Raw genomic sequence first — 24,439 nt, 5'->3', positions numbered from 1 at the left:
AAATAAAGAGATTTTTTTTTTTAATTCATCTCCACGTACAACGAAGTAATTCATAATCTTAATAATTTTTTTTTCATTTCTCTCAAACAGATGGTAAATGGGTCAAGCAAGACTATGTTACTTTCTTAGTTAGTCTCAAGCACGTGTGCATTCCTAAGTTCACTTTGTGCTGTTTTATATGACATAGAAAAACACCTGCAAAACCTGCTTCCGACTAGAAAGGAAGGCTTCATATACGTATCACTATGTTTCACATGAGACCAGATCTACATTTCACTCCAGCTGAATTTGTATTTGGCATACGGGAAAGGATTTAACAAGGAATTAATTTCCAGATGAGATCATTCAGTTGATATTGAAATAAACATAGCTCCCCATAAAGAGTAAGCATATACTCCTGAGAGTTTAATGTCACTTGAGCTTTCACTGAAGAAGAGAGTGACAATTTTCCCCAAATGGAAAAAAATATATATTAATTCACTTTCCCAGTGAAAACACAAAACTTGTTCTACTTTCTCCTTCCTGCCTTTTGCTGTACCTGATCAGTTGAAGTAGTCTGAGACAGATCTCCAAAAACAAACAAAAAACACTTATTTAAAAGTTTTAAAGAAGATTATGAGTGTGAGAAAGACTATTTTTATTATTCACAGATTTTTTGTTCAGAAAGTTAAATCATCATTCCTTCAATTAATAGCACCAGAAGATAGAAATTTCAACCATACAGTCATGTTTTCTTCTGCAAAAGTTAGTTTATCACAATGGTAATTTTATCAGCAATTTGTCCTTACACAGGAAGCCATAATTTGTTTCTAGATCTAGTAAGCACTGCTTTGCTTTGTTTAGCAAACAAGTAATGGAAATGTATAAAGAAAGTTGACCTAACAGCTGATTTTACACTGAAGTCAGCGTTATTGGAATTGTTACCTGGATTATAAAATAAATAAAGTGCATTCCTGCTTTAGAATGATAAATAATAATGTCATACTGTAGATTGATGAAAAAGGCAAAAGTTAAGCAAAGCCAAGACATTCTCTGCCTCGTCCTCTTTCAAGTATTTATTCTTTGACCTTGTAATCATAACATCCATATAAAATTTTGTAATGGAACACTGTAAAAATCAATTTGTCCTTTCAATGCTGGCAAAGCGCATGATGCTGGGAAGTCTCACTTCAGTGCTTGCTTTGACGCAGTACTTTAACATTATGACATATCTGACAATCTATTTTTTTTTAGTCTGAATTCTGATGCAGTTTTAAATAATGGGAAAAGTGGGGGGGGAAAGGTGAATGACTACAGCAGGGATTCTCGTTACGAACACTTGCTAGAACTAAACTTTCTGGAATTGTCTAAATATCTCAATTTTAAAAAAAAGTGACCGTCCCATACTTCTGAAAGGAAACACATTTTTTCCTTTCTGAAGTTCAGAACATCAAATATTATCCATATTTCATCATGGCCAGCAGGCATGATTCATTACCTTAAATTAATACAGAACAATAGCATGCTGTATTGCAATATTAAACAACATTCCTTAGGGTCTGGAAGTTCATCTGGGGACCACTTACAACACCTTGAAAAATTATGATGCTGATGTCTCCATTAAGAGTGATTTAGATAGCAGAAATCAGAGATAATAGAATATTACATCATCTCATCTACCCAAGCGTGCCAAATAAAGACTAGCATCAAAGAATATGTCAAAAACTGCACTGAAGTGAAATTGCATTTTACTACTGCCAGTGAAGTTATGACTGCTGGATTTTTTATAAACAATTATATTCAAGGAACTCAAAAATCCAGATTTTAAAAAGAAATAATTTGAAAATGCAAACCAAGGAATGCTATAGAATAAAATAATATTCAGACCTTCTTCAAAACCACTTGAACTCTGTTTCACATCAGATCTTTATGCAGAATAGATCATCATTTGACATTAAGGTCTATCCCTTCTTGTTTAAATCCTGGTTGTTCAGATATTAATGACAGCATACATGCAGAAAGACACACTGCTTCAAAATATAAACTTGAATGATTTCTCCTTCAGATAGTCCCATTTAAAAAACACTAATTGTGCAGATTAAATTTAGCATTCAACTTGGATTATTTTGAAGGACAAATACAGGTACCCTTCAGTTCAAGAGGTTTTATCGGTAATCTATGACACATTAGATGTGATAGATATGTTACTCACCCGCGGCTGTGAAAAAACATGTAGAACAAATTGCAAGAATCCCACTCAATCAGTAAAGCACCCAACCACTTCCCATCGTGTTTTCATTATTCTAACCCATCTTTAAATTGAGCATTGGATATTTGCACCTGGGTCAACAACCTTGTGGTCACACCGGTTACAGTTCATTGACATTTAATGGAGGGTTTAAATTTGACTAATGTAATCTCACAACTTCAAGTCAGACCTCTTGGAAAGCAATTATACATGAAAAGACCAGACAGTTCTCTTACAAAAAAAAAAAATATTCACAGCGAATGTATGCGAAGAGACTATTACAGCATTATTTTATGCTATAGCATAGTACAGAATTACTGTATTAGCTATATGGTTTCTAACCCATAGCTCACCCCTGGTTCCACGGCTATGAAATTTTTACCATTCCTCCTTTAAAAGATGAATATTTTACAGCAAGGAAAACACTGAGCAGTAGTGAATTCTCATTGGAGATGATCTCTCGGTGGATTTTTCAATAAGGGACTTTGGTGAGGACAGTGCTATGGCCCCAGCTAATGACATCTGCAGGGTTTAGAGGGAAATGGCAAACATGGTTTAGTTCTCTGAAATCAATTCTCATTACAGAGATCTTCGTCTGATATGACACGATGGAAAGGTGATGCTTTAATCTTAGTGACTGTTGGCTTCCCCTCAGGTCTGTGCTCTCAAACTTTCCATGACAGACCCTCATGCATAAAAGTGCTTCAGGATCAAACACAGCTCACCTGAACTCTGTTTTCCTAGTTTAGAATGAGCTCCATGCACATAGCAACAGCATTATCAAACCTCGTGTCACCTTGCATTTTCATAACAAAAAGAAGTCTACATCTCTGCTAATGTGTACAGCATAACTTGGTGAATAACACTATCTGAGATAGCACCACAGAGCTAATTATTTTGTTCACCACATATTAGAACCATAGAAAAAAATAATTCCTTGCAGTGCAGGGCATATGAGTGGATAGGATGGAAGGAAAATGATACAGTGGAGAAGACATCTGCTTTATGTCATTATCCCCTGGCAATTTCTCCAGGACTATTGTGTCCACAGGCCAGAAAGTTGCACTGATTTTCCTTTCCAAAGTACTCAAGCAAAATCACACTTGAATGCAGTAAAGTCCAGCATCTCCAGACAAGCCTTGGCTTTACAGAGCCAGAACACAATTTAAGCTACACACAAATTACTTCAGTCTTTCCACTTAAAAACTTTGCTCAGCTAAGCATTTGGAAAGTGTGTGAAGGGCCTGTTTCACACTACTAGTGAAGTGGATTAAGACAGTGATGGATTGGAGCTAACACCATAGACTACCTCAGTTCTTCCAAAGGGCTCCACTCTAAATTTCCACTTTTCTCAACTTATTAATACAGAAAGTCATGAAGATTAATAAATTCTGACCTGCCATTATGACATGAGCCAGAAAAAATGAACACATGCTGAAAAACCATCCACCCATGCATGGCAAGGTGGAGAACATAGAGAATTCAGTTTTGGTAACACAGTCACCTTCCTGTTTTACAACTGCAAGTGGAAAAACTGCCATTCCCTCCATCTTTCTTGCATTTTACCACCTTCTGATGTTCCGGGAAGGGAAAACCCTTCCTATTGCTAGATTCAGCCCTAGAGACGTTTCCTCGAAAGAAGAATTAGCTGGTGAATTAAAACAATAGAGAACGGGACTAGTCCAGGAAATAGAGGACAGATGCTCCCACTCTTGTATTCTGGTAGGGAACGCATGCAAGATCACCAGACCAAAATAGGCAATGGATATTTACTTCATGAAACATAAGCAGTAACGTCAGGATGAGTCCCCTCAGTCTTGGCCTGAGCTGAAGGGAAACATTCTGATTACAGTTCACATATTCTTGTACTTCTTTATGCAGGAAGAAAAAGATTGCAATTCACTGAGCCAAGTGCAGTAAGATAATTGCTGCTTCTTTGAGTAGATGTTTATGCTAGTATACTATCAGAGTTACCCTCTTTTTAGGATATTTTCCATCAGCGCACAGGAACAAGTGAATAAAAATGATTCTTAGTTATTCCTGAGCAGATCATTTCTCTGTAAGAAATGAAAGTTCTAGTGCTCTTTTGGCAGAGGACTCCTCAGCTTCAAGCTGTAGTCGACAACATATTGATTTTATTGCATTATTGAACAGAGCTAGTAGCAGCAATCGAATATAAAATGCTTCCAAAGCTTTGTAAAGATAGTCAGAAATTTAGCACTGTATGCTCACAGTAGCAGGTGACTATGCTTTTCTACCAGGTAAATAGATTCAATCTGCCACTACAGGCTGAGGTTTCAGATGATCAGCTCATTTCAGTATTTTGTGATGAGGTTCATATGCAAATAAAGCAGTCTGGACTAGTCTGCTGGACAGGAAGCATGGAGCAGATAGCTCTTTACACTTGATTGATTTATTTGGTAGGCATTCACAGCCAAATTACTTTTGTAGCTAGCATACAGTGGTCCCAGGGCCAAGAAGCCAAACACTAGATGGCTTTCTGTTGAATATAATCCCCATCTGAACTGTGCCACAAACACTGATAGCACTTCAAATGATGAGAAGTAAAAAGCAGATCTCAATATCATAGTACACTTCTGCTACTGCATTGTGCTTTATCTTCTTTTCTTCTTACCCTTTAAAAACAAAGCAAACCGATTTGTTGTCATCTTTATTTCTCCAGGTATTTTTTCTTGTTTGGTCCACATTTTTTTCAGCTAAATAACATTAAGTTGAAGTAAATACCATTAAGTTGAAGTAAAGTGAACTCTCAGTCTTTCTTCTGGTACCCTGATTTTTAACTAAGGGACATTTTAGTTAAAATATACAGCTTTGATACAGTTTGCAGATTGAAGCATTACGCAGAAGTCTTTAACATCTGTTACTGGAGCATCAGTTGTTACATACTGTTTATCAAATTCATCTAAAAAAAATGTCAGTAATATATATTTAGATGTATTATATTATATATTATATTTAGATATTTAGAAGACACAAACAACAAAATCAGGCCAGAAGAGAACAGCCTTCTCTAAGACTCTGATCAGGGCAAAGCCTGGAGGATTTGGGAAGCTGTAGGAACAGTCAGTATAAGCAAAAATTGATCAGGTTGGCAAGTACTCACATTCTGCGTCTTCATTCTTTTCTTGGCACACAGCAATTATACAAACACAACACAGCATTCACTTTGTACAAAGCAGAGTGGATTTTACATGGAGCTTACTGACTTGAGATTTATGTTAGTAAAAAGGGAAACACGTAAATGCCATGATATGTTTATGTAAATTACTTATTTCAACACAACATAAATTTTGAAAAAGTTACTACCCTTTCCAAAGAACATCTTTAACATGTATTCTACACACAAACCTGCTTTCTGCACCTAAGACAAAAGCAAGACTTCCTCTTTTGATGGCTTGGTTTTATCATTTTTGCTGAAAGCAAAAAGCTTTACTGGTGATTGTCAGGAGTGGATGCTTTCAGGCAGGAGGCTAGCACACAGAATGAAAGAAACATTTATTTCTCCCATGGTCTAAGTCTCTTTAGCCTCACTTAGTGTTTATTTCTTAGTCACAAAAATACAGTATCCTGAAACTGCAAAACAATGTCTAGAGCTGTTCCAGCAAGCAGGCTGGGAGACAAGCAGAGAGGGAATTACCTCTAGTTACTTACTCTATTTCTACAGTTAGCCTCTCATCATCTGTTCTTGAAATATACTTGAATCAGGATATGCATTTACTTGCCCCTTTGACCCAATCAAAATTTGGCAGCTGGTGTTTTTGCCATTCCTAACTTTTGTGCAAATAAAAATAGCAAAGGTAGGTTCAACCCTTCAAGAAGAGAAACAACAAAATCTGTAAATTTTATCAATTCAATGTGCTGAAAATAAAACAAAAAACCTTTTACAAGAACCTGAGTTACCTCAGCTGTTCTTGTCACAAGATGGCATCTCCTATGGGCCTGCCTGTCCTCAGCACCTCAGCTCTCCCAGATGCTTTTGGGATGTTTTCAGGGCTTCAGACCCTGTACCTCTTGGAAATTAGAGGAAAATATATTTTTTCTTGATTAGCCTTTTGGTTTTGTGTTCCTTTGGTTTGTAGCTCCTAAAACAAACTCAGATCTTTGCTTATCTTTGCAGATCTTAGATGCGCTGCATCTCTGAGTCTCACCTGCAAGCTGGAGTTGGAAACACAGCCTGTACACAGCACTCTTAAAACACTGCCACTATAGCACTTTGTTAATTTGATATGAAGTCCTATCGACCCACCAGTGAACCACAGGAACCAGAAGTTAGCCTTGCACTGCACTGCCAATTGTCCCATGTCAGCAGACATGCTTGTTTCTGTGGAAAAAAACCACCTGACTGAGCTTTGTCTTCCACCACCCTAGCCGGATTGGCTTTTACTTTTATTTACTGACCAGATCACAGGCCCAAACTGTGCTTGGCTTATATTAACCTACTCTCCCTTTAGTTAACACCAGCGGTACAGCTGAAGCAGGACGTGAGTAAACGCAGCCCTGCCTCCCGCCCTCGGGTTCTCCCCGCTGCGGCCCGTTTCCCGCCTCAGGGCTCAGCTGCGGCGCGTGTGCCCGCGGCGAGGCTGAGGCCATGCAGGCAGGGCTGGCTCCCGCCGCAGGAGCTGCAAAAGTAAAGAGGAAAGAAAGGAATGAAAACCAGTCGCTCTGCCGGGCCTTGTCCAAACAAAGCAACTGTGAAATACCACACAGGGAGGGCAGCTGCCTAATTACCTCATCAGGCTTTCTGCTAGACTGATGTTGCAAAGGAAGTTAAGCAACGAAACCCAGCAGCTGTGCACTGCAGCTTTTGCAACACTGTGGGTGACTTCAGGCCCGCACAAGGAGCTGCGGGGCACCAGCATACCTGTTTGTGTAAGCAAGCACCACGAGCAGCCACAGTGCTTGCAAGTGAAAATAATGTGATATTGTATTCAACTTCAATGCTTTTGCAATAGTGAATTATAAATTAAAATTATTTTTAAAATAAAACTATTAAAATGTATTTTAAAATATTTTTTAGAAGAAATATATAAAATAAAAACCTCGTGTGTCAGAGCAGAAAGCAGGTCTATCTGCAGAAAATAACATCAATGTCCCTGTTCCTATTAGGGTGCTTAAAAACATGACAGATGTTTGCAATTTCCTTTTAAATTTTTTGCCAGAGGAAAATTTGGCCATAGTAAATGCGAACTTCATTGCATCTTGCCCTGCAGAGATGGATGTTTGTAAGTAAGCTTTGTAAAGATCTGCACTCTGTTACATCTATTTCAAATCATTTTTAGCAGATTGCATTAGGTATCTCCTGCTTTCCAGGCCGTAAGCGTTTATGAAGACACGTAACTGAATTGCTTTCTCTAAGCGGAATTTCATCCATCACCAGCTGTTACTTATATCTTTGCTATTAAGTCAGTTGGAGCACAACCCCAGATAGGGAGCTTTTCCAAAACATGTTTTGCAGCGCTGTTGCTGTCACACTGCCTGAGGTGCACTGCTGCATCCTCCTTCCTGTGCGGAGGGACCACGCGCACACACGCACTCCCTCAGCATTCTGCTGGGAATTTACTCCTAGAGAGGCAAGGTGGCAAGACTTGCTACCCTCCTTCTTGACAGTCTGGCACTGACAACCAAGGATTTTAGTAAAATAAAGTAAATCATTTTTCCTGCCTAACCTTGCTGAAGTATCCATAGTAAAAAGAAGGGTTCTGGGTTCTGCTGATCTTGCTTTACCTTTTGTTATCAGCTGTCCCAGTCATATTCTTTCTTTTTCTGCAAACTGACACTAAATGCAAACGTTTCAGTAGGTTTCCATACAAATGTTTCATTTTTGCTACTCTTCTCTAAGCAGAGTTTCTCCCAGATATGTTTGATGGGAGCTGACTGACCTGGCAGCGCCTAATACACATTATGCTTTGTAACCCTCTTAGAATATAACTCAAGTTCTCAGTTCTGCTCAAGGATTTTTAGTTTTATTTCTAGCACAAGGTGCAACTTCTCTGTGTTGTGCCTGCTTCTCTGAACAGCTGCAGTTATCCAACTCAAGGAAAAGAAAAAACAACAACCAATTATACCTCAAAAATGACCAGCTTTTCTTTTTTATTTCAGGAGAACGAGTGCAGAAGACTTCAGTAAAAATGTTTTTCTACATACTACTCATTCTTAGCATCAGCTCTCTGTGGTGGTACTGGAAGGCAAGAGACAGGGGGAAGGTTGCAAACCTCACTGGCAAATATATATTCATCACTGGATGTGACACAGGATTTGGAAATATGGCAGCAAAGACTTTGGATAAAAAGGGATTCCGTGTTCTTGCCAGCTGCCTAACTGAAACAGGAGCCAAGGAGCTACAAGCTGCCACTTCCAATCAGCTTCAGACAGTGATGCTGGATGTGAGAGATTCAGACAGTGTTAAGAAAGCAGCAGCGTGGATCAAAGCTGAAGTCCAGTCAGAAGGCAAGTGCCAGGACACCTGCCTTTAACAAAATTTTTAGATTAAAGAACTGCAGTAGAGTTTTCCCCAAAATACTGTGATATGTTCACAGTTTACTTTAATTAATATTTGACGAGTGTGTATGGTTGTCCTATCACCTTCCAGAAACATGATCTTAAGAGAGGGGTCTTTCATACATTTAGTGGCAGCTAAATAATTGGGAAGGTTTCTTCAAGAAGTCATGCATGCTGATACATTGTTGTAAGAAGAGGAATCCAGTTACTGGAGCCTTCACTGGGACTGCTTGCACAAGTATGCATTTCTGGGCTAAGGCATGAGTGCTCAGCACTTCCCGTGCTGTGTTACCACGGCACAAATGAAAGAAATTCTGCTTTACAAGCTTAACAAATGCTTATTTAAAACTTGAATCCATTTAACACATGACTTGCAAGCACTCAAAAGCAAAAAATATGTTCTAGTGAACTCTAGAGAATAAATGTAACTATTTTGAAATATTGCTTGTAGGCCACCTGAAAAATAGAAAAATCCTATGTCTTTGACACAGTACGTGTTCAAGACAAATCGCTGTTCCTGTTACTGGTGCTAACTGATTTCAGTTGGACTAGTACTGCAGTGAAGTCTACAAATGCATAGGATTGTATGTGCTGGATTCCGCTAACTTTGAGCATTAAATCTGGTCTATTATGAGATGCTATAGTACTTAATCCTAAATTCCAACCTCCACGTGACCTTTCCTCTCTTTGAAAAATAACTTATAACTTGTTTGAATTGCTTTTACTCAAAACTGTGCCTGGTTTCCAGCCAAAAGAAATTTTTTCGCCCATGAAAAATGATTAGTCGTCAGAATAGATTCATTGTCATTTTGCTCCATCACTGCCCCTGCAAAGTCACGCCCAGTTTAATTAATCTACATCATTAGGTGAAAAATTGCTTCTTAACGTTCTTCTTTTTTTTCCCCTGCAGGTCTCTGGGGACTTGTTAATAATGCTGGAATTACAGGGCCATCCGCTCCTACAGACTGGTTGGATATTGAGCACTTTAGAGAGCCAATTGAAGTTAATTTAATTGGGCTCATAAATGTGACAATAAATGTGCTTCCCTTGATAAAACAAGCAAAGGGGAGGATAGTAAATGTATCCAGTGTTGGAGGTCGCCTAGCATTCTGTGGTGGAGGCTATTGTCCTTCAAAGTTTGGGGTAGAAGGATTTAATGACAGCTTAAGGTATAACATTCACTGTGAGAAAAGACCACTTCTTATTTTCTAAGGCTAACAGATGACTGAAAACCTGCACATGCAGTACAGAAGCTGATTTACATGTCTGGCACTTGATATAAAACTGAAAAATATTATACACTTTGGGATAAGTTCTTCTTCAAAGTGCCTTTTTTTCAGCATAGATTATGTCACTTTTGAAATCTAAGATACAAATCCTGTTGGGCACGTAAGGAGTCCTAAAGTAATATTGTGATGTAGTTGGTACTTTTGTATATTCATAAAGTAACTTATCTCAGTAATTTAGTTACTCGCAGGGGCCCTATTGCAGAGGAGAGTCTACTCAAGGCAATTGAGATGTCTCTGCAGTATCAATCTAATTTCCTATTTCAAAGTGTACCTGGAATTTGCTAGCAGCAACCCATCCAGAAAAAAAATGCACGTACAGTGAGTTATTGCATGATATTAACTTTTGTTTAAGCTTTGTTCTCCAAAGTATCTTCTCTTAATTATACTGATCATTAGAGAGACCACAGCAAACTAATTGTGGGTCTGCCATGGCTTCTTCATGTCAAACAGGGAACAATCTGTGTGCCTAAACATGCATGGCCACTTTAGATACCAGGAGGTATTCCAGACACACACACGGCTGACAGTTATGAGATGTGGCCAGAAGGATCTGTACCAGTCTGGAGAATCAGATGAAGGTCAAGAGGGGTTCATTAAGTCATGTAAAATGGCACTGGATACTTACATTTAGGCAGCCAGATGGTCTTACAAGCAAGGCAGAAAAGTAATGAGCTACTGGAAGGGGAACTAGGATATGAAATACAATATGCCAGTCACTGCTCATACATGTTCACATTCTGTGAAGCAGCTGAGATAGTTCATCCCTCTCTCATTTAGGGGTAACAGGCTGAAAGTTCACACCTGTGCCTGCTGCACAGTATTTGTATGTTGGTATGCCATGTAAAGACAGAATTAACAACACAGAAAAAAAATCTCACCATATCAATAAGAATTTCTCATGCAATTAAATTGCTGGGCTGTCTTTGCAGGAGAGATATGAAAGCTTTTGGAGTTAAGGTTTCCTGTATTCAACCTGGACTGTTCAAAACACCATTAACTGATCCAGCAAAGATTCTGAAAGAGAAGGAGGTTATTTGGAATCGGCTTCCCCCTGACACTAAAAAGCAATATGGAGAGGAGTATTTTCAGAAAGGTGAGTTAATTTCCAGGCATTTTTGTCAGAAGAAGCAATGCATTTCTTGCTGAGAAAGCCTTCAAAGTAGCTTTATATCTTCTAATCACTATGACTTTTTGAAAAGACTGCATGTTAAGTTATTCTTCAAATGCATCTACATCACAATATGGCTATTCACACAAAAACTTGTGCAGTGAAACTTTATTCAGATCTCAGTTAAAGATTAATTATTTGTGTTGGCATGTAGCTTTTGAGCAAACTCTGAGGTAGAAAAACATTCATCTAATGATGTAACTAATGTGCTCACAATGTTTTTCTGTCACTGTTATTTATTTAGTAATCAAATAGGGGTAACTTCCCTTTACTTCTTCTATCCCCAGTGGTGGTGATACCATGCAGAAATTGTCTCACAGACAGTTCCTGAAGCCTGCTAACACCTTGAACAGAAGCTGCCTGTCTTTTGATCTTTGGGACTTTTGTACCTCAAGTTTCCTTCTTACAATTGTTTCACAGCTTTCTGCAAAGCAATTACCTTACTACAAGAAACTCACAACCACAGCATTTCTATTTCCATTTGCCTCTTACACAGTTAGGTTTATTCTGAGGTAGTGTCATTGCCAGTTACTTGGGGAATACAGACCCAATTTTGCCTTTTGATTTTTCACAGTGAAGAGTAACTAGGCTGCTCTTGGGGTAAACTGTATCACAGGGTCATTATGGATGGTTGGTCTTCAGAAATTACGGTGAATGAAATTTCACAAATCAGTGTGGGATATAGAGTTAAAAGTCACTTTTCCTGGCTGTCACTGAATAATCTTTTGTTTGAGTTTTACAGATGCAGCAAAGAAAGAAAAGCTCTCCAAGGCCTGTCTTAACACAGACATTTCACTGGTTGTTGAGTGCATGGAGCATGCTCTAACAAGCCTCCATCCATGTGCCCATTATGTCGTTGGCCAGGATGCCAAGTGGTTTTGGACTCCTCTTTCAAGAATGCCAGCAGATGTGCAAGATTTCTTACTTCTGAGAAACAGAGAAAAGCCTGCATTTTCCCATAGAAAGTAATTCTCTGTCAATATATTCCCCATTGCATACAATGCTGATTCCGTAAGATCTGTCATTTATATTAACATGCTACAAACCATACCTGAAATGCACCCTCATGTCCTATAAATGTAAGAAATATAGCTATTTCTCCAATATTTGCTACTATTAAAAACAAAACAAACAAATAAATAAAAAACACCCTTTTTTTTTCCCCATTTTTGAAGTGCAGCATGCTAAATCCTATGGATCTCTAAAGTCCAGGTCTACGCTGTATTGTAAAAGGACCCACTGCTACAAAAGTAGAGCATAGATCTGACTACAGGGATTCAATACCTGCAATTTAGGTAACTAAGATCTACGTGTTTTGTTGAGGTTTTTTTTTTTTAAATTCAGACTTCAATCTGGAAGGTTGTCTATTTTGGCATAAAAATAATAGTCCTGTGTTTTGTGAGGTGCAAAGCAGCTCTTCTCTTGTTCAGCTCCTGACACAAGTGCCTGCTATGATCCAGCACTGCTGCGATTCATCACAACATAGTTACCACAGAGTGCAGAGATCCAACCTCAAGTCTGCAGCTGCACATTGCTCAGGAGTTGTTTCCCACTGTCATGGAAACTGGCCAGTGACAAAAACAAATGTTTTCCCCAAGCTGATGAATTTGCATTAACATCACCACGCTAAAGAGCAAGTTACCCAGTGGCTATCCAAACATTGCTGGTTTTCAATTTAGATTCTTTGAAGCCTGCAAAATACTTTTCTATTTTTCTCAGTGCAGCTTATACTTAGGCTCCAGTGTGGTCATTTAATTTATAATTGTTATCTGAAAAAGTCATTCTTTCCAGAGCAGATTTGAGGTAAATAGCCCTGAACTAATTATTCCTACTGAGGCAAATTAAATGTTTTTCTATCAAGAAAAGTAATAGAAAATCAACATAAGCCAGAGCTGCTATAGCTGTCTGGTGAGCTAGTGGCTCACCTGCCCCAGTCCACACGAGATGTTAGGTTTCCAGGTAGAGCTTAGTGTGTCCCTGTGACTGAAATTCTTGGCTCCTGCAGAACAGGCAGCATCACGCCCTCATAATGCAAATGTCAGCCTCTGAACTTAGCAGAGAGCTTGGTGTCATTCTCACCAGTCTCTTTCTCTCTCCAGGAGTATTTTTTTTCCATCAAGATTACACAATCGAAATTCAATAGGGAAACAAAGTATAAAATGGCTGAGGCTGCTTTGATCTGTATCAGGTTTAGAGACTTAAGTTCTGCTGACTTATGTCAGCCCTTGTCAGACCACAGCTCTACTATCAGCTGCTGCAAGACTACAGCACCACAGTGGTTAACATTTAAAGTTCAAAAAGAATTTGGGGCAAAGCACACCAGCTGTAAATATATTATTTACATTAGGAATGCAGGAAAAATATCAATTACTTAATGTACTACCAAGATGCTTTTCTTTGTATAAAGGGCCACATTCTGGTGGTATGTTCACTCCTGCAATCAGACACTCCATTTACTTGTATGCATGAAGAGTGGGGGACAGGAACTGCTTACACATTCAAAGAGCAGAGGGATCATAAGCAACCAGCAGACTTTGGGCCAGTCATATATTAGCAGTCCCAGTAGTCATACATTAGAGGCTTTTTTCATGAAAACTGTAGAGCAGAGCTTGTAGAATTTGAACTTTTATTTGAAAAACATTGCTTAGTTACCCAGACAACTGATTTGTTTCAAATACCATAAAACTGCCCTTTCACTACAATGAGTAATTTTGTCCCTGAGAGTTGTCAAACACAAGGTTGTATTTTCCTCAATCTTTGTCCTGAAAAGACCAAGTCCTGTCGATAACAGCTCATTCATGAACAGGAGTAAAAAGAGAGGTCTGTAACAAGCCCAATTAAATCAGTGGAAAGACTCCTGCTTGTTTCAACACAATGCACAGCTTGGTCCTTCCCCACAGAGTAGGTTAGTACTCCCTAATGAGTCTTAGCAGTGCCCTAGGCTCTACAGATGACTATATATAGCCAGCAAAGCTTATGTAGCAAAGGTAGGATAGGCTGCAATGGAGCTTAGGTGGAGGATTAATACCAGCTAATTCCCTAAGACAGAAGCACCACAGCACAAGTCATTATCAATAGCGAAGAGAAGGACTGCACTTGTCAGCCAATATAAAACCATCACACATAATTTTACAGGTTTTTTCTGAAAACTATCATCATGCAAGCGTTGGTGCACAAGCTGATGAGTTTGTCTCGAGCAGTTTCTACGTTCTGACACCGCAATGACTGGCGAAGGCCACTCATGAGCACCTGGAGGTACGCGGTGAGCTTGCAGATGTCTCCCCAGAATGTGAGTACCAGCACAAGAGCAGAACTTGTGTCTAACATTACAGCGTGCATGACTCATTATATGCATTTGCAGAATGTTTAAGAGGACAAATTAAGCACTTGTTTTTGAGTGCATGGATGAGAGAACAAGCAGTCTCTTGCTTTCCAGTAAGGATTTTAACCAATTGTTGCTTATCTAAGCACCTACAGGGTCTGAATAAAATGCAAACTCAGTAATGTTCCTTAGAACATCTGGAATGTTTCTCAATTCCTTTATTATTAACTACTGGTTCAGTTGCCTAAGAGTTTAGAAGGCTTTACTTGCCCTGTGTTCTTTACTAATGGCATGGTAAAAAATCTGAACTGCCAGCACTACAAGCAAAGATACACTCAGGCTGAGAAATCAGGCCTCATTTAACCAGACTGACTTCACCTCCCTGCAAAACACTCAGGAGAGTTTGGATATGTATTTCTTTTAAGATGGCAGACTAAGGAAGATCTTAAGCTATCTGCTGACCTCCGAACTGTCACTGTCCTCTTTACACAGCCAGTAGGAAAGCAGCCCTTTCCCAGGAAACGCAAGTGCAAAGCCCTGCACACGCAGGAATAGCTCATGTAAGAGTGGGAGGTGTGATGCATTTGTGCCTGAATGCATGCTCGGTTTGTTAATTGAAAACCAGGCAGTTTGTAGCACTGGCAATGTGACTGATTATTAAAGTTTGTACTGAACTGGAAAGCTGTCGGGCAGCCTGCCAGGGCACTTCCTGACAGCTGAACCTTCCCAAGTGTTCCATGAGGGCTGCTCCTGAAGAACAGAGGCCCTGCACTTCCTCCACCAGCTCTTCCTCAGCATGCACGGTAGGCCAGGGCACCCCATCACAGGGCACTGACTTCTGCAGGGTTTGCACTGTGAGTGCAGAGCTGGAGGAGGGAATCCAAAGTGTATCCAGACCCTAAACTTTCTCCAGCCTGAGGTTCTCTGGCACAACTGTCAGCATTGCCTGCTGTGGGAGCAGAACAGGCACACTGCCTGAAGCAGAGTGCTTCAGCTTTCCCTCTGCAGAGAAGCAGAGGGATGCTGCCATTTGCAGTTATCTGAGGACCTTAAAGTGCTCTCAGCGTAGTCACATTGCTTTTCTTTAAAACCAATTGCTTTTATAATGGCACTTGTGTGTGCACAAAGAGCCAAGCTCTATCCCAAAAGTTCTCAATTTGCCAGGCAAATATCAGCATTTTAATGGAAGGTAGAACTTGCCTTTAGCTATTTACTGGCTATGCTGGTAATCAAAATTCAATATTTCTGGAAATACGTCAAAACTCTCGAAATATCATGCTGACATTTTCCCTAGAAGCACACTCTTTGCCACTACAAGAGCTACTTCAATATTGATGTGCTGCTGGCAAAGAAGCAGCTTTTTAGTGCTCCACAATTATCAGACAAGAACTATTTCATGCAACGTTGCACGTTCACAGAAACAATTTTCTCTGAAGAAAATTTTAACTGAAATTATTTCCTCTGATTCTGACCTCAGACTCCTTTTAGCAGATATGACGTCATCTAGTAGAATAAATTCCAGCAAAAGTTTCTAGCAGAGAGGAGCCCATCGTGGTACTCAGCAGCAGTTGTCCACATGCTGTGGGGAACCACCTGGTACAGATGTGCACACGGCCCAGCACTGATGGGGAGGATGAGCCATGGGGATCCACACGCAGCACTGTTGTCTCAGCCTTACAGCTCTTCTCTGCCAGCTACTGCTAGCAAAACTCAGGGGCTGATGCTACCCAAAGCAGTCCCAGGCATTTCTCTCAAAGGAGTCAATGTGCAGCCAAGAGTGCAGCCTGGCCAGATGCCTCCGCAGAGACTCTTGCAAACTGTACATGCTTTCCGGCAGTGCAAGCCCTTTGGCCCACCATTTCCCATTTGCAGCACAGCCAAGGAAGATGTGATTTACAGCTCCTGTTTCCAATTAAATTAATATTTTCCTTAAGTTTCTAATTAGCTCATTATATTTGGTATGGGGAAAAAAGATTAATTAAGTCCTAAAATGATGTATCACAGTGCTAGCATGCTGGGTAGCTGTTTGATTTATTGACTTGGGGTTACAAGAGTCTGCTGGTAGCAGCTTCTCTCTTTCTAGTCCAGCTCCCATTCTAATCCAGCAGTCATTGCCTGGCACATCATTGCAAATGGATTGGGTGCATCTCTGATGAGATGCTGCTACATCTGGTTTCCAGACTTCATTTTACAGCACTGATTTTGAATTAGCCTGAGCTCTTTTTTTCAGTGGTGCTTTGTCAGAGCACATTTTAAGTCCTCTCACAAAATAAATGTCACCAACTCAGTGAAACATTATGAAGATGATTCCAAAGTGCACACATTCAGGAGCTATGCAGTCTTTGTCAGATTTTACAGACATCCACAGCAAAAAAAACCACAAGTATCCAGGAGAAGTACCGGAATTAGAGGGCCAGTTCTGTTGGCATTGACACTAGAGGGAGATGGGCTGCTAAAATAACCACTGCAGCCCAGAGACCAGTTTAACACCCAAACGCTTCAGTAGGAGCCTTCCTGTAGACTGCAGTGGAAGAAGGAGCAAACTCTTATCTGTATATATTTGCTTAACATTTTCATGTCAGAGAGAGTAAACCCATAGCTCAGAGGTCCTAATCCATGTCTAGAGAAGCATCCAACTATTTAAAGTAATATCATTAAGTGGAATGGTGTTACTCATCATGTATCAGCTATGTGACGCCATTATTAAATAAGTCCAATATTCACTCACTATCAGGTTCTGAGACTTTGTCCACTCCTACTTGATTAGATGATGACTTGATTAAAATAAATCCAAATCACTCCACTAACTCAGTAGGAACAAGAACACTACTCTAGCAACCAGGTCTTCCTTTACCATTAATGTTTTAAGGCAGCATGGATTTCACACAAAAATCAGTCAAACTCTTAACTTCAGACAGCAGTGAGTTACAGAACATTAAAAAAAAAAAAAAAAAAAGACCTGCTTTCTCTTCAAGTACTTCCAGGATTTAAAAATACTCATCAATTCCTTCATTTTAACATATCCATTAATTATTTGAATACAATCACACGTTCATTCTTTGAATATTATCACTTGCCTGCACCTGGACACATATGCAGACAGCTAGAGCCTAAGTGACTGTTCAGCACTTGTAAAAAAGTTTCTCTTTAGCAAGACATCCAGAAAATGCTGACCAGCTTTCCCATAAATATGAGTTTAACTAAATACTTTATTGCACAAAGCAGAAATACAAAGACAGTAACCAACTCTGAAGACTTTTAGATGTTGAGAACTGAATGCTACACTTATTAAAAATGTTTGTAATAAATAAACAGTATCCTCACCGCTGTGTTAGGTAACTGTATTCCTTCGGTGCTTTTTTGAGGGCTGCCCATCTCCGTGAACACCCCCATTTATTGATGCAAACAAAGTTCCCATGTAATTTATCTTACCTTACTCTGTATCAGTGTTAGACAGGCAATGAGGAAGGAGACAGAAAGCTCAGCATTGTCATAAGGTCTCTCTTGTCTAAGGGGTGGAGAGCAAGTGGCTTACTCTGATGCAGCACAAATCATGGAACAAATTAGTCAGCAGACCCATCACTACAGCTTAGACTTCTCTGGTCATTCCTGACCTCTCTCTGCTTCCGTGCTATATTTTAGAAGAGCAGACTGGGTGGCATCATACAGACAGTCAAAGAGAATTACCCTTCTTCCCAGAAGAATCCCTCTCTTTCCAGTATTAGCACAAATAATTGTCAGTTTCCACCCCAAACAAAAAGTTACTAACAGACGCTACTGTGAGAAATCATGCAGTCACTCCTTTCAATCTGAAATATCCTGAGAAGACGGGGCTGCCTAGTAAGATAGGCAAGTAAAACTTGAAAACAGTGGAAAACTGTTGAAAAGGAGGTCAGGAGAAGGTTTTGCCAAGTCATGCATTAGTTATGGATCACAATCACATTGTGCCAAAGCTCTACCCATGCTCTCCTTCAACTTAAAGTGAGCTGGATGGAGTGCAATCAGAAACAAAGCCCCTTATAGGAACTGAGACTAAGGAAGTTGGGGGATTGGCCAAGCATGTTTACTTCATTACATTTCCAGACCACTAACACATTCCCTAATAGCTCTCATTTTCAGACTCACTGCACATAGCAATTCTGGCTTCCATACTTTCTCTCATCATTTACTGGCTCATCAGAGACCGTCAGAGAGTTAGAAATCTGAGTGGAAAGTATGTCTTCATAACAGGCTGTGACACCAGACTTGGAAATGCACTGGCCAAGTGGCTTGACAAAAAGGGATTTTGTGTCATTGCTGCATGTGTCACTGAACAAGAAGGCCAAGAACTACAGTCCTGCTCCTCACTCTCCCTGAAGACAGTGAATCTGGACTTGGCTGACTCCAGCAGCATCTCCAGGGCTGTGGTATTTGTGGCAGAGGAAACAGCAGGCAAGGGTAAGTGGAAAGGTCAGCTCCCAGAAAAATGATTCAGTATAACTAAACCTGGTCTAGCTAAGAGTTCTGGAGCCTCTCTGCTATCTGCAGATTAGTTTTTCCCTCTTACTGATGAAACACATTCACTCTTCAGTTCTGCTACTTCTCAGTTCAGAAAGAATTTCTCCAGCAGTGCTTTTGGGCAATTTTGCCAGCAGGGTGCCTAGAAATTCAGTTGTTCAAAACAGACTATTCCCTGATGTGTTTTTCAGACTCTTTTTGGTGCAGTTGAAGAGTCTCAGCAGGGGGAGTGTGCTTACCAGTACCAGAACAACCTTTCTTGTCAATAAAGCCAGCCTAGGCAATTAAAAATGGCTGGTGCAGGGCTACTACAGTAACCAGAAGAGTGTTTCTGCATGGCTGAATGAGTCTGATTTTTGTAATGCACCCCTTAACAATTGCAATGACTATAACATCTAAATTCTTGCCTTTTCAGCCAGTTTTCTTAGAGTTGTTACATAGATAGCTCTTAATACCAATCTGAGCACTTAATACCACTTATACAACTCCAAGCACTTGTCTAGAACAAAGAAGAAGAGTTTGTCCTTGGATACCTATAAGTTGAATTAAAAAGGCATGGCTTAAGTGTTGTTTTTAGCACCGGGTTATTAAAGACTTGTATTAAATTTATTGACCTGTGACAATATACATGTTTCTTTCTTGATGCCAACCATTCAGACTGGGCATTGTTAGTGGCAGCCAAATGGGATCAAGGCACTGCAACTACCAGCTGTACTACACAGTTGTATCAAATATTCAGTAGACATTAATTAATTTTGTAGCTAGAACAGCAAAATACAGTATCTTCTACCTCGAGGAGACTTTCTTCTCTCATTATGCAAAGTTTCAGACCATCCTTGAATGCAAAGAATGAGAGCAAAGACAAAATAATTATTAGAGCTTACCTTCTCAGAGAGGCTGATCCTGCGCAGGCCTCTGCCTCCAGGCTGTAGAAAGTTGCATGTACCTGGTAAGGGTAACCACTGCTGTCACCTCCTTCTGAGAAACTCTATACAGAAGCAGTGCTGAACCTTCGGCCTCTCCCTCCAGGCACAGGCTGTCCTTCCAGAAGCGTCACTATTTATCTAAAGCTCTTCAAGTAATTTATAAGGTAGTAAAGCAGTATTATCAATACACAGGGTTAAGCTAATATTTTTAGAAGCATTGACTAATTCTTTATGTTTAGTTTAGACCTTTAGACCCCAACTCAGGAAAATCAACCTTTCCGCTTTTACGTAGACTGTTTAGTTTTCACAAGAAGATAAGTGCATATTAGGAACGCACATACCTGAGTAGGTAACCATTTCTCCAACTGAAATAATTTTCCTATCTTCTTTTAGAATAATTGCCTAGGATCTTCAGCACAGGTGTACAGACTAGACACCTACAAGCAGGCCCTAGACTTCATCCTGCTGAAGCTTTTGCCAAGTGTGTTTGGCTCCCAGTGCTACATACGAAATGCTTTGGTAAGATATTGCCACATACAGAAATAAATGATTCTGGAATCTTCCTAGGGCTTTTTGGCTTGGTGAACACTGCTGAAGGAACAACACCTGCAGCACCCACAGACTGGCTGAGGATTGATGACTTCCACTCAGTGCTGGATGTTAATCTACTGGGATTGATTGAAATCACGCTCAAACTTCTACCACTTCTGAAAAAAGCTGAGGGAAGAGTAGTCAATCTAATCAATGCTAACGGCTTCATGGCATTTGTAGGGAGTGGCTACAACTTGTCCAAATGGGGCATGGAATCTTTTTCTGACATCTTACGGTGAGTAGTTAGAAATACATGCATGATTCAAAATACACAGAGGGAAGGGTGCCTGTATGCTTGCCTCTTCCATTTTGTTTCTGTTAATCTTGCCTAAGGAGCAAAAGGAAATGAAAAGGGTGATGGTCAGTTGTTTTGGGTTTCATTCTCCAGTGCTATGAACAAAGTCACCAGGAAACTGCACTGGGAAACAGTTGTCTATCGTTGGCACGCAGATACAGAACACATGAATCCACTGCATACATCAAGGAAATCAACAGTATAGCCTGGCCAGGTCAGACACTTAGAAGTTCCTGGACACATTGGATATAGGGTCCACATGCTGTTTGGTTATGTACTAAATTACCAGACATAGGCACATAAAGAATGAGGACATTAGACACATTGCATTGGCCCCATAAGGATTACAAAAGTATATGTGCATGTACTTCCAGCTGGAGCCCGTCTGAATTCCCTTTTGATAATATGGAAATTAACAAGCTGCTGAGGCCCTTCTGCAGGTTCTTCAGAGGCCACAATCGAAGCACAGGTGTGCTAGATGTATCTCATCCAGCAAGGCCAGGTGCCTTGGAGAAGACATTCAGCTTCACAGCAGGGGTCTGATTCTCAGACCTTGAAGTCTTCAATGTATATCCTTTCCTGCTGGTCCCACCCTGAAGGCCCTGAGTTGCCTTTTTACACTCTCAGAGACCACTGATGGCTTTCTACCTTTCCTCCATTTCTGCAGATGGATTGTCCCTGTCAAATAAGTTCTGAAACCAACCCCTCAAAAAAACAGTTACTCTGGTTTCGTTTTACAGCTCTCTTTCTGGGGAGTTCATTCAACTCTATAAACTAAACAGTCACCTTGCATTTGGCCTACTAATGTCTTATCATGGCATTATTACATTCTCCACCCTGAAGTCTATTAATTCATCAAGTATGCTCATGCAGCAATTAAAGAAAATGAGTTTTTGTCTCAACACATGCACTGCTAAATGTATTCGTGCAGAGTTGGCATTTCAGTACCCTTTCCCCTACTATTGGTTCAAGACCTTCGGTACCGTTAAACTTAATCCCAGTATTTTTGCAGAACAATGGTGAGCAGAAAGCCTTATCTTCACATGGGTTCAGTAACAGAGTACTCTTCCCTCTCCTTTAATAAAGTTTTATAATTAATACCCCTTACACATCATTTTTCTAAGCAATAACAATACGAATAAATACCTACATAAAAATTCTCCAGAATCAATGCAAGATAAAACACCTCTCTATGGTCACAACAGAATTATGAAGGACTTATGCCAAACTATTAATCTCCTCTGTTACCAGTTTACAACCTATTTCATTTTGCTCTAATGCTCCACAGCGATCTGAGTTGGGTAATTACAAGCAGCAGTCAGATCGTCAAAGGTACTCATAACTTCAGAAAATAGTGCCTTCACTGACACTAATTGTGAGGTACTGCCTTGGCTTGGCTGAGGAGCAGATCAACAAGCTAAGTCTTCACAAGGTCTAGGACAGCTGGTGGCAAAAAATTATGAATGCTTATATAGAGAAGCATACTTCCCAAGGCAATATAATAAAAACTAGTGGTTAGTGTACACACAGTCCACTTCTTTGCATGCTTTGGAATTCAGTTGCCCAAGTCTCTGAAGCTGTATGACAGAAGAGTAGCCATTTTCATTCAGAGGATGTTGCATTGCTACTCAAATTTCATAGAGGGAACAATGCTACCAGAAAGCACACTGACCTTTATCGCGCCAACACTTAATCATTTAACCATAGCCATTTCACCATAAGGTGCAAAATAAAGTCCTAATCCAATTGGAAATTTTTGCTCACTTTGACATTTTAGCAAGTACCTTAATAATCTGTTTCTCCTGGAAGCTGATGTGATGCAAGAATAATTAAAACAGATAGAGGTGAGTATCACATCCTTTACACCAGTCCAGAACAGACCACACAGAAAAGTTGCAAATCCACCTGATATTGCTTTGTTTGTTTGTTGCCTGCTGCATTTTCACAGTGATAGGTACTACACTGTGATGCTAATTTGAACACCTCATAAAATTGTTCTAACATCTGAAGACAAGAAAGTCTCGAAAGTCTATCACATAAATCAGTATTCAACTTACTATGTTTAATGGCTATGCCATTATCGGGTGTTCAGGGACAGCCTTCTGGTTATTTTGTTTTGTTTTGTTGTTTCTTTGTTTGTTTGTTCTTCTAGGAGAGATATTCAGCACTTCGGAGTGAAAGTAAGCATTGTTGAGCACAGTTTCTTTAATGCAAAAGTTAATTCAGGTGTCATGGAAAGAGACCTCTTAAGACTTTGGAACAGACTGCCTAATGAGATCAGAGACTCCTATGGAGAAGGATACTTTTCTGAATGTAAGTAGGAAATGGGCTGTATGAAGGCTCAGGGGAGGTTATCATTAATGACTCTAAATACCTGAAGGGGGAGTACAAAGATGATGGAAGCCTGACTCTTCAGTGGTGCGCAGTGACAGGCCAAGACAGGACAAACTGGAACACAAGAGGTTCTGTCTAAACATCAGGAAATAGTTTTCCTGAGTGCTGTAACAAGTCACCCTGATTGCTTGTGGAGTCTCCCTCCTTGGAGATCTTCAAAAGCCACCTGGACATGATTTTGGGCAACCTGCCCTAGGTAGCCCAGCTTGAGAGGGCTTTGGACAAGATGACCTCTGTAGATCCCTTCTGGTCTCAGCCACTCTGTGATTCTGTGAATGTTTGCACGATTTCATAAGTGTTAGTTAGGAACTCATTGCTGTCTGTCCTATGAATGATAGATGAGGCCAGTTCTATTAGTTCCCCTGGGAAATCGGAGACATGTGATGGCCTCCTACCATCCTTCATTCCTATGTACTTAGAGGTAGAATATCTAGGGGGCACAGGAGAATTAGAGCTGTGATCATGCATTACATTTACGGCTTAATGATAGCTGAAAAGTTCTGCTACACTTATAGTAGAAAAGATCTGGCTCACAATATGGGCCAGTGAGGTTTTTGTTTACCTCGTTCTTTGGTATTCTGCGGCACTTGCTTGTCTCTGCTCTGCTGTAGCTATATACCGCTCGCAGTACTTGAGCCGCTAGTTTAAGGCAACCCTCATTATAAATCTACAGAAGCTGCTGGAAAACCTGTAAATGAAAAGAATCCTCTCACAGACAATGTTGCATAAATACTTCCAGGTTTATTTTCTTCTTTGTAGATAGAAAAGCTCAAAGATCATCAGTGAAAAGACTGTGCAACTCCAATATTTCTAAGGTCATAAAATGCATGGAACATGCCCTGATAGCAAAGTACCCCAGGACACGATACGGAGCTGGATGGGATGCAAAGTTCTTTTGGCTGTTTCTCTACTATGCCCCAAGCTGTTTATCTGACATGCTGTTTTACATGATGTTTCCAGCTCCAGCAGCTAGTGGGAGTTCAGTCCCTGAAGTTCTAATCAACATTTAGTACTATAACCATTATCAGCTCCATGGAAATAACTCATAATCCTCTCAAAAACAGTTGATATCTCCTCTTTACAGTTACTAGACTGCTTAAATTCCCTTCAGAAAACACTTTCTCCTACTTACTTGAAATTTCTGAGTTTGTATATAAGACTTGTGAACCTACAACACTTTTTTGTGCCCAGATGTAATACATCTGTAATAT

At 40.0% G+C, this 24,439-nt stretch overlaps 3 protein-coding genes across 3 annotated transcripts in view; 2 read left to right on the top strand and 1 right to left on the bottom strand.

The window, feature by feature from the left end:
* ABCB11 (ATP binding cassette subfamily B member 11) overlaps positions 1–7,044 on the bottom strand; it is a 58,383-nt gene extending 51,339 nt beyond the window's left edge. Inside the window, exon 1 of the mRNA XM_021398521.1 lies at positions 6,495–7,044. The gene's annotated coding sequence lies outside the window, so the exon portion shown is untranslated. The remainder of the gene's footprint in view (positions 1–6,494) is intronic.
* LOC110399582 (dehydrogenase/reductase SDR family member 9-like) overlaps positions 1–14,692 on the top strand; it is a 27,853-nt gene extending 13,161 nt beyond the window's left edge. The window contains exons 2-6 of the mRNA XM_021398536.1: positions 8,348–8,695; positions 9,657–9,915; positions 10,965–11,128; positions 11,946–12,168; positions 14,339–14,692. Of these exons, the coding sequence (XP_021254211.1) occupies positions 8,377–8,695; positions 9,657–9,915; positions 10,965–11,128; positions 11,946–12,168; positions 14,339–14,417 (1,044 nt within the window). The 5' untranslated portion in view covers positions 8,348–8,376 and the 3' untranslated portion in view covers positions 14,418–14,692. The remainder of the gene's footprint in view (positions 1–8,347; positions 8,696–9,656; positions 9,916–10,964; positions 11,129–11,945; positions 12,169–14,338) is intronic.
* On the top strand, positions 14,418–24,439 carry LOC110400226 (retinol dehydrogenase 7-like; the record flags this gene model as incomplete). Its single annotated transcript, XM_021399938.1, has 5 exons — positions 14,418–14,492; positions 18,632–18,962; positions 20,516–20,774; positions 22,987–23,147; positions 23,988–24,439. Coding segments are annotated over 5 exons (1,077 nt in total), but the record flags the coding sequence as incomplete, so codon positions are not given.

The sequence above is a fragment of the Numida meleagris genome, chromosome 5, assembly GCF_002078875.1.
Source record: "Numida meleagris isolate 19003 breed g44 Domestic line chromosome 5, NumMel1.0, whole genome shotgun sequence".
NCBI classification, from domain to species: Eukaryota; Metazoa; Chordata; class Aves; order Galliformes; family Numididae; genus Numida; species Numida meleagris.
This window is presented reverse-complemented; position numbering and strand designations above follow the sequence as displayed.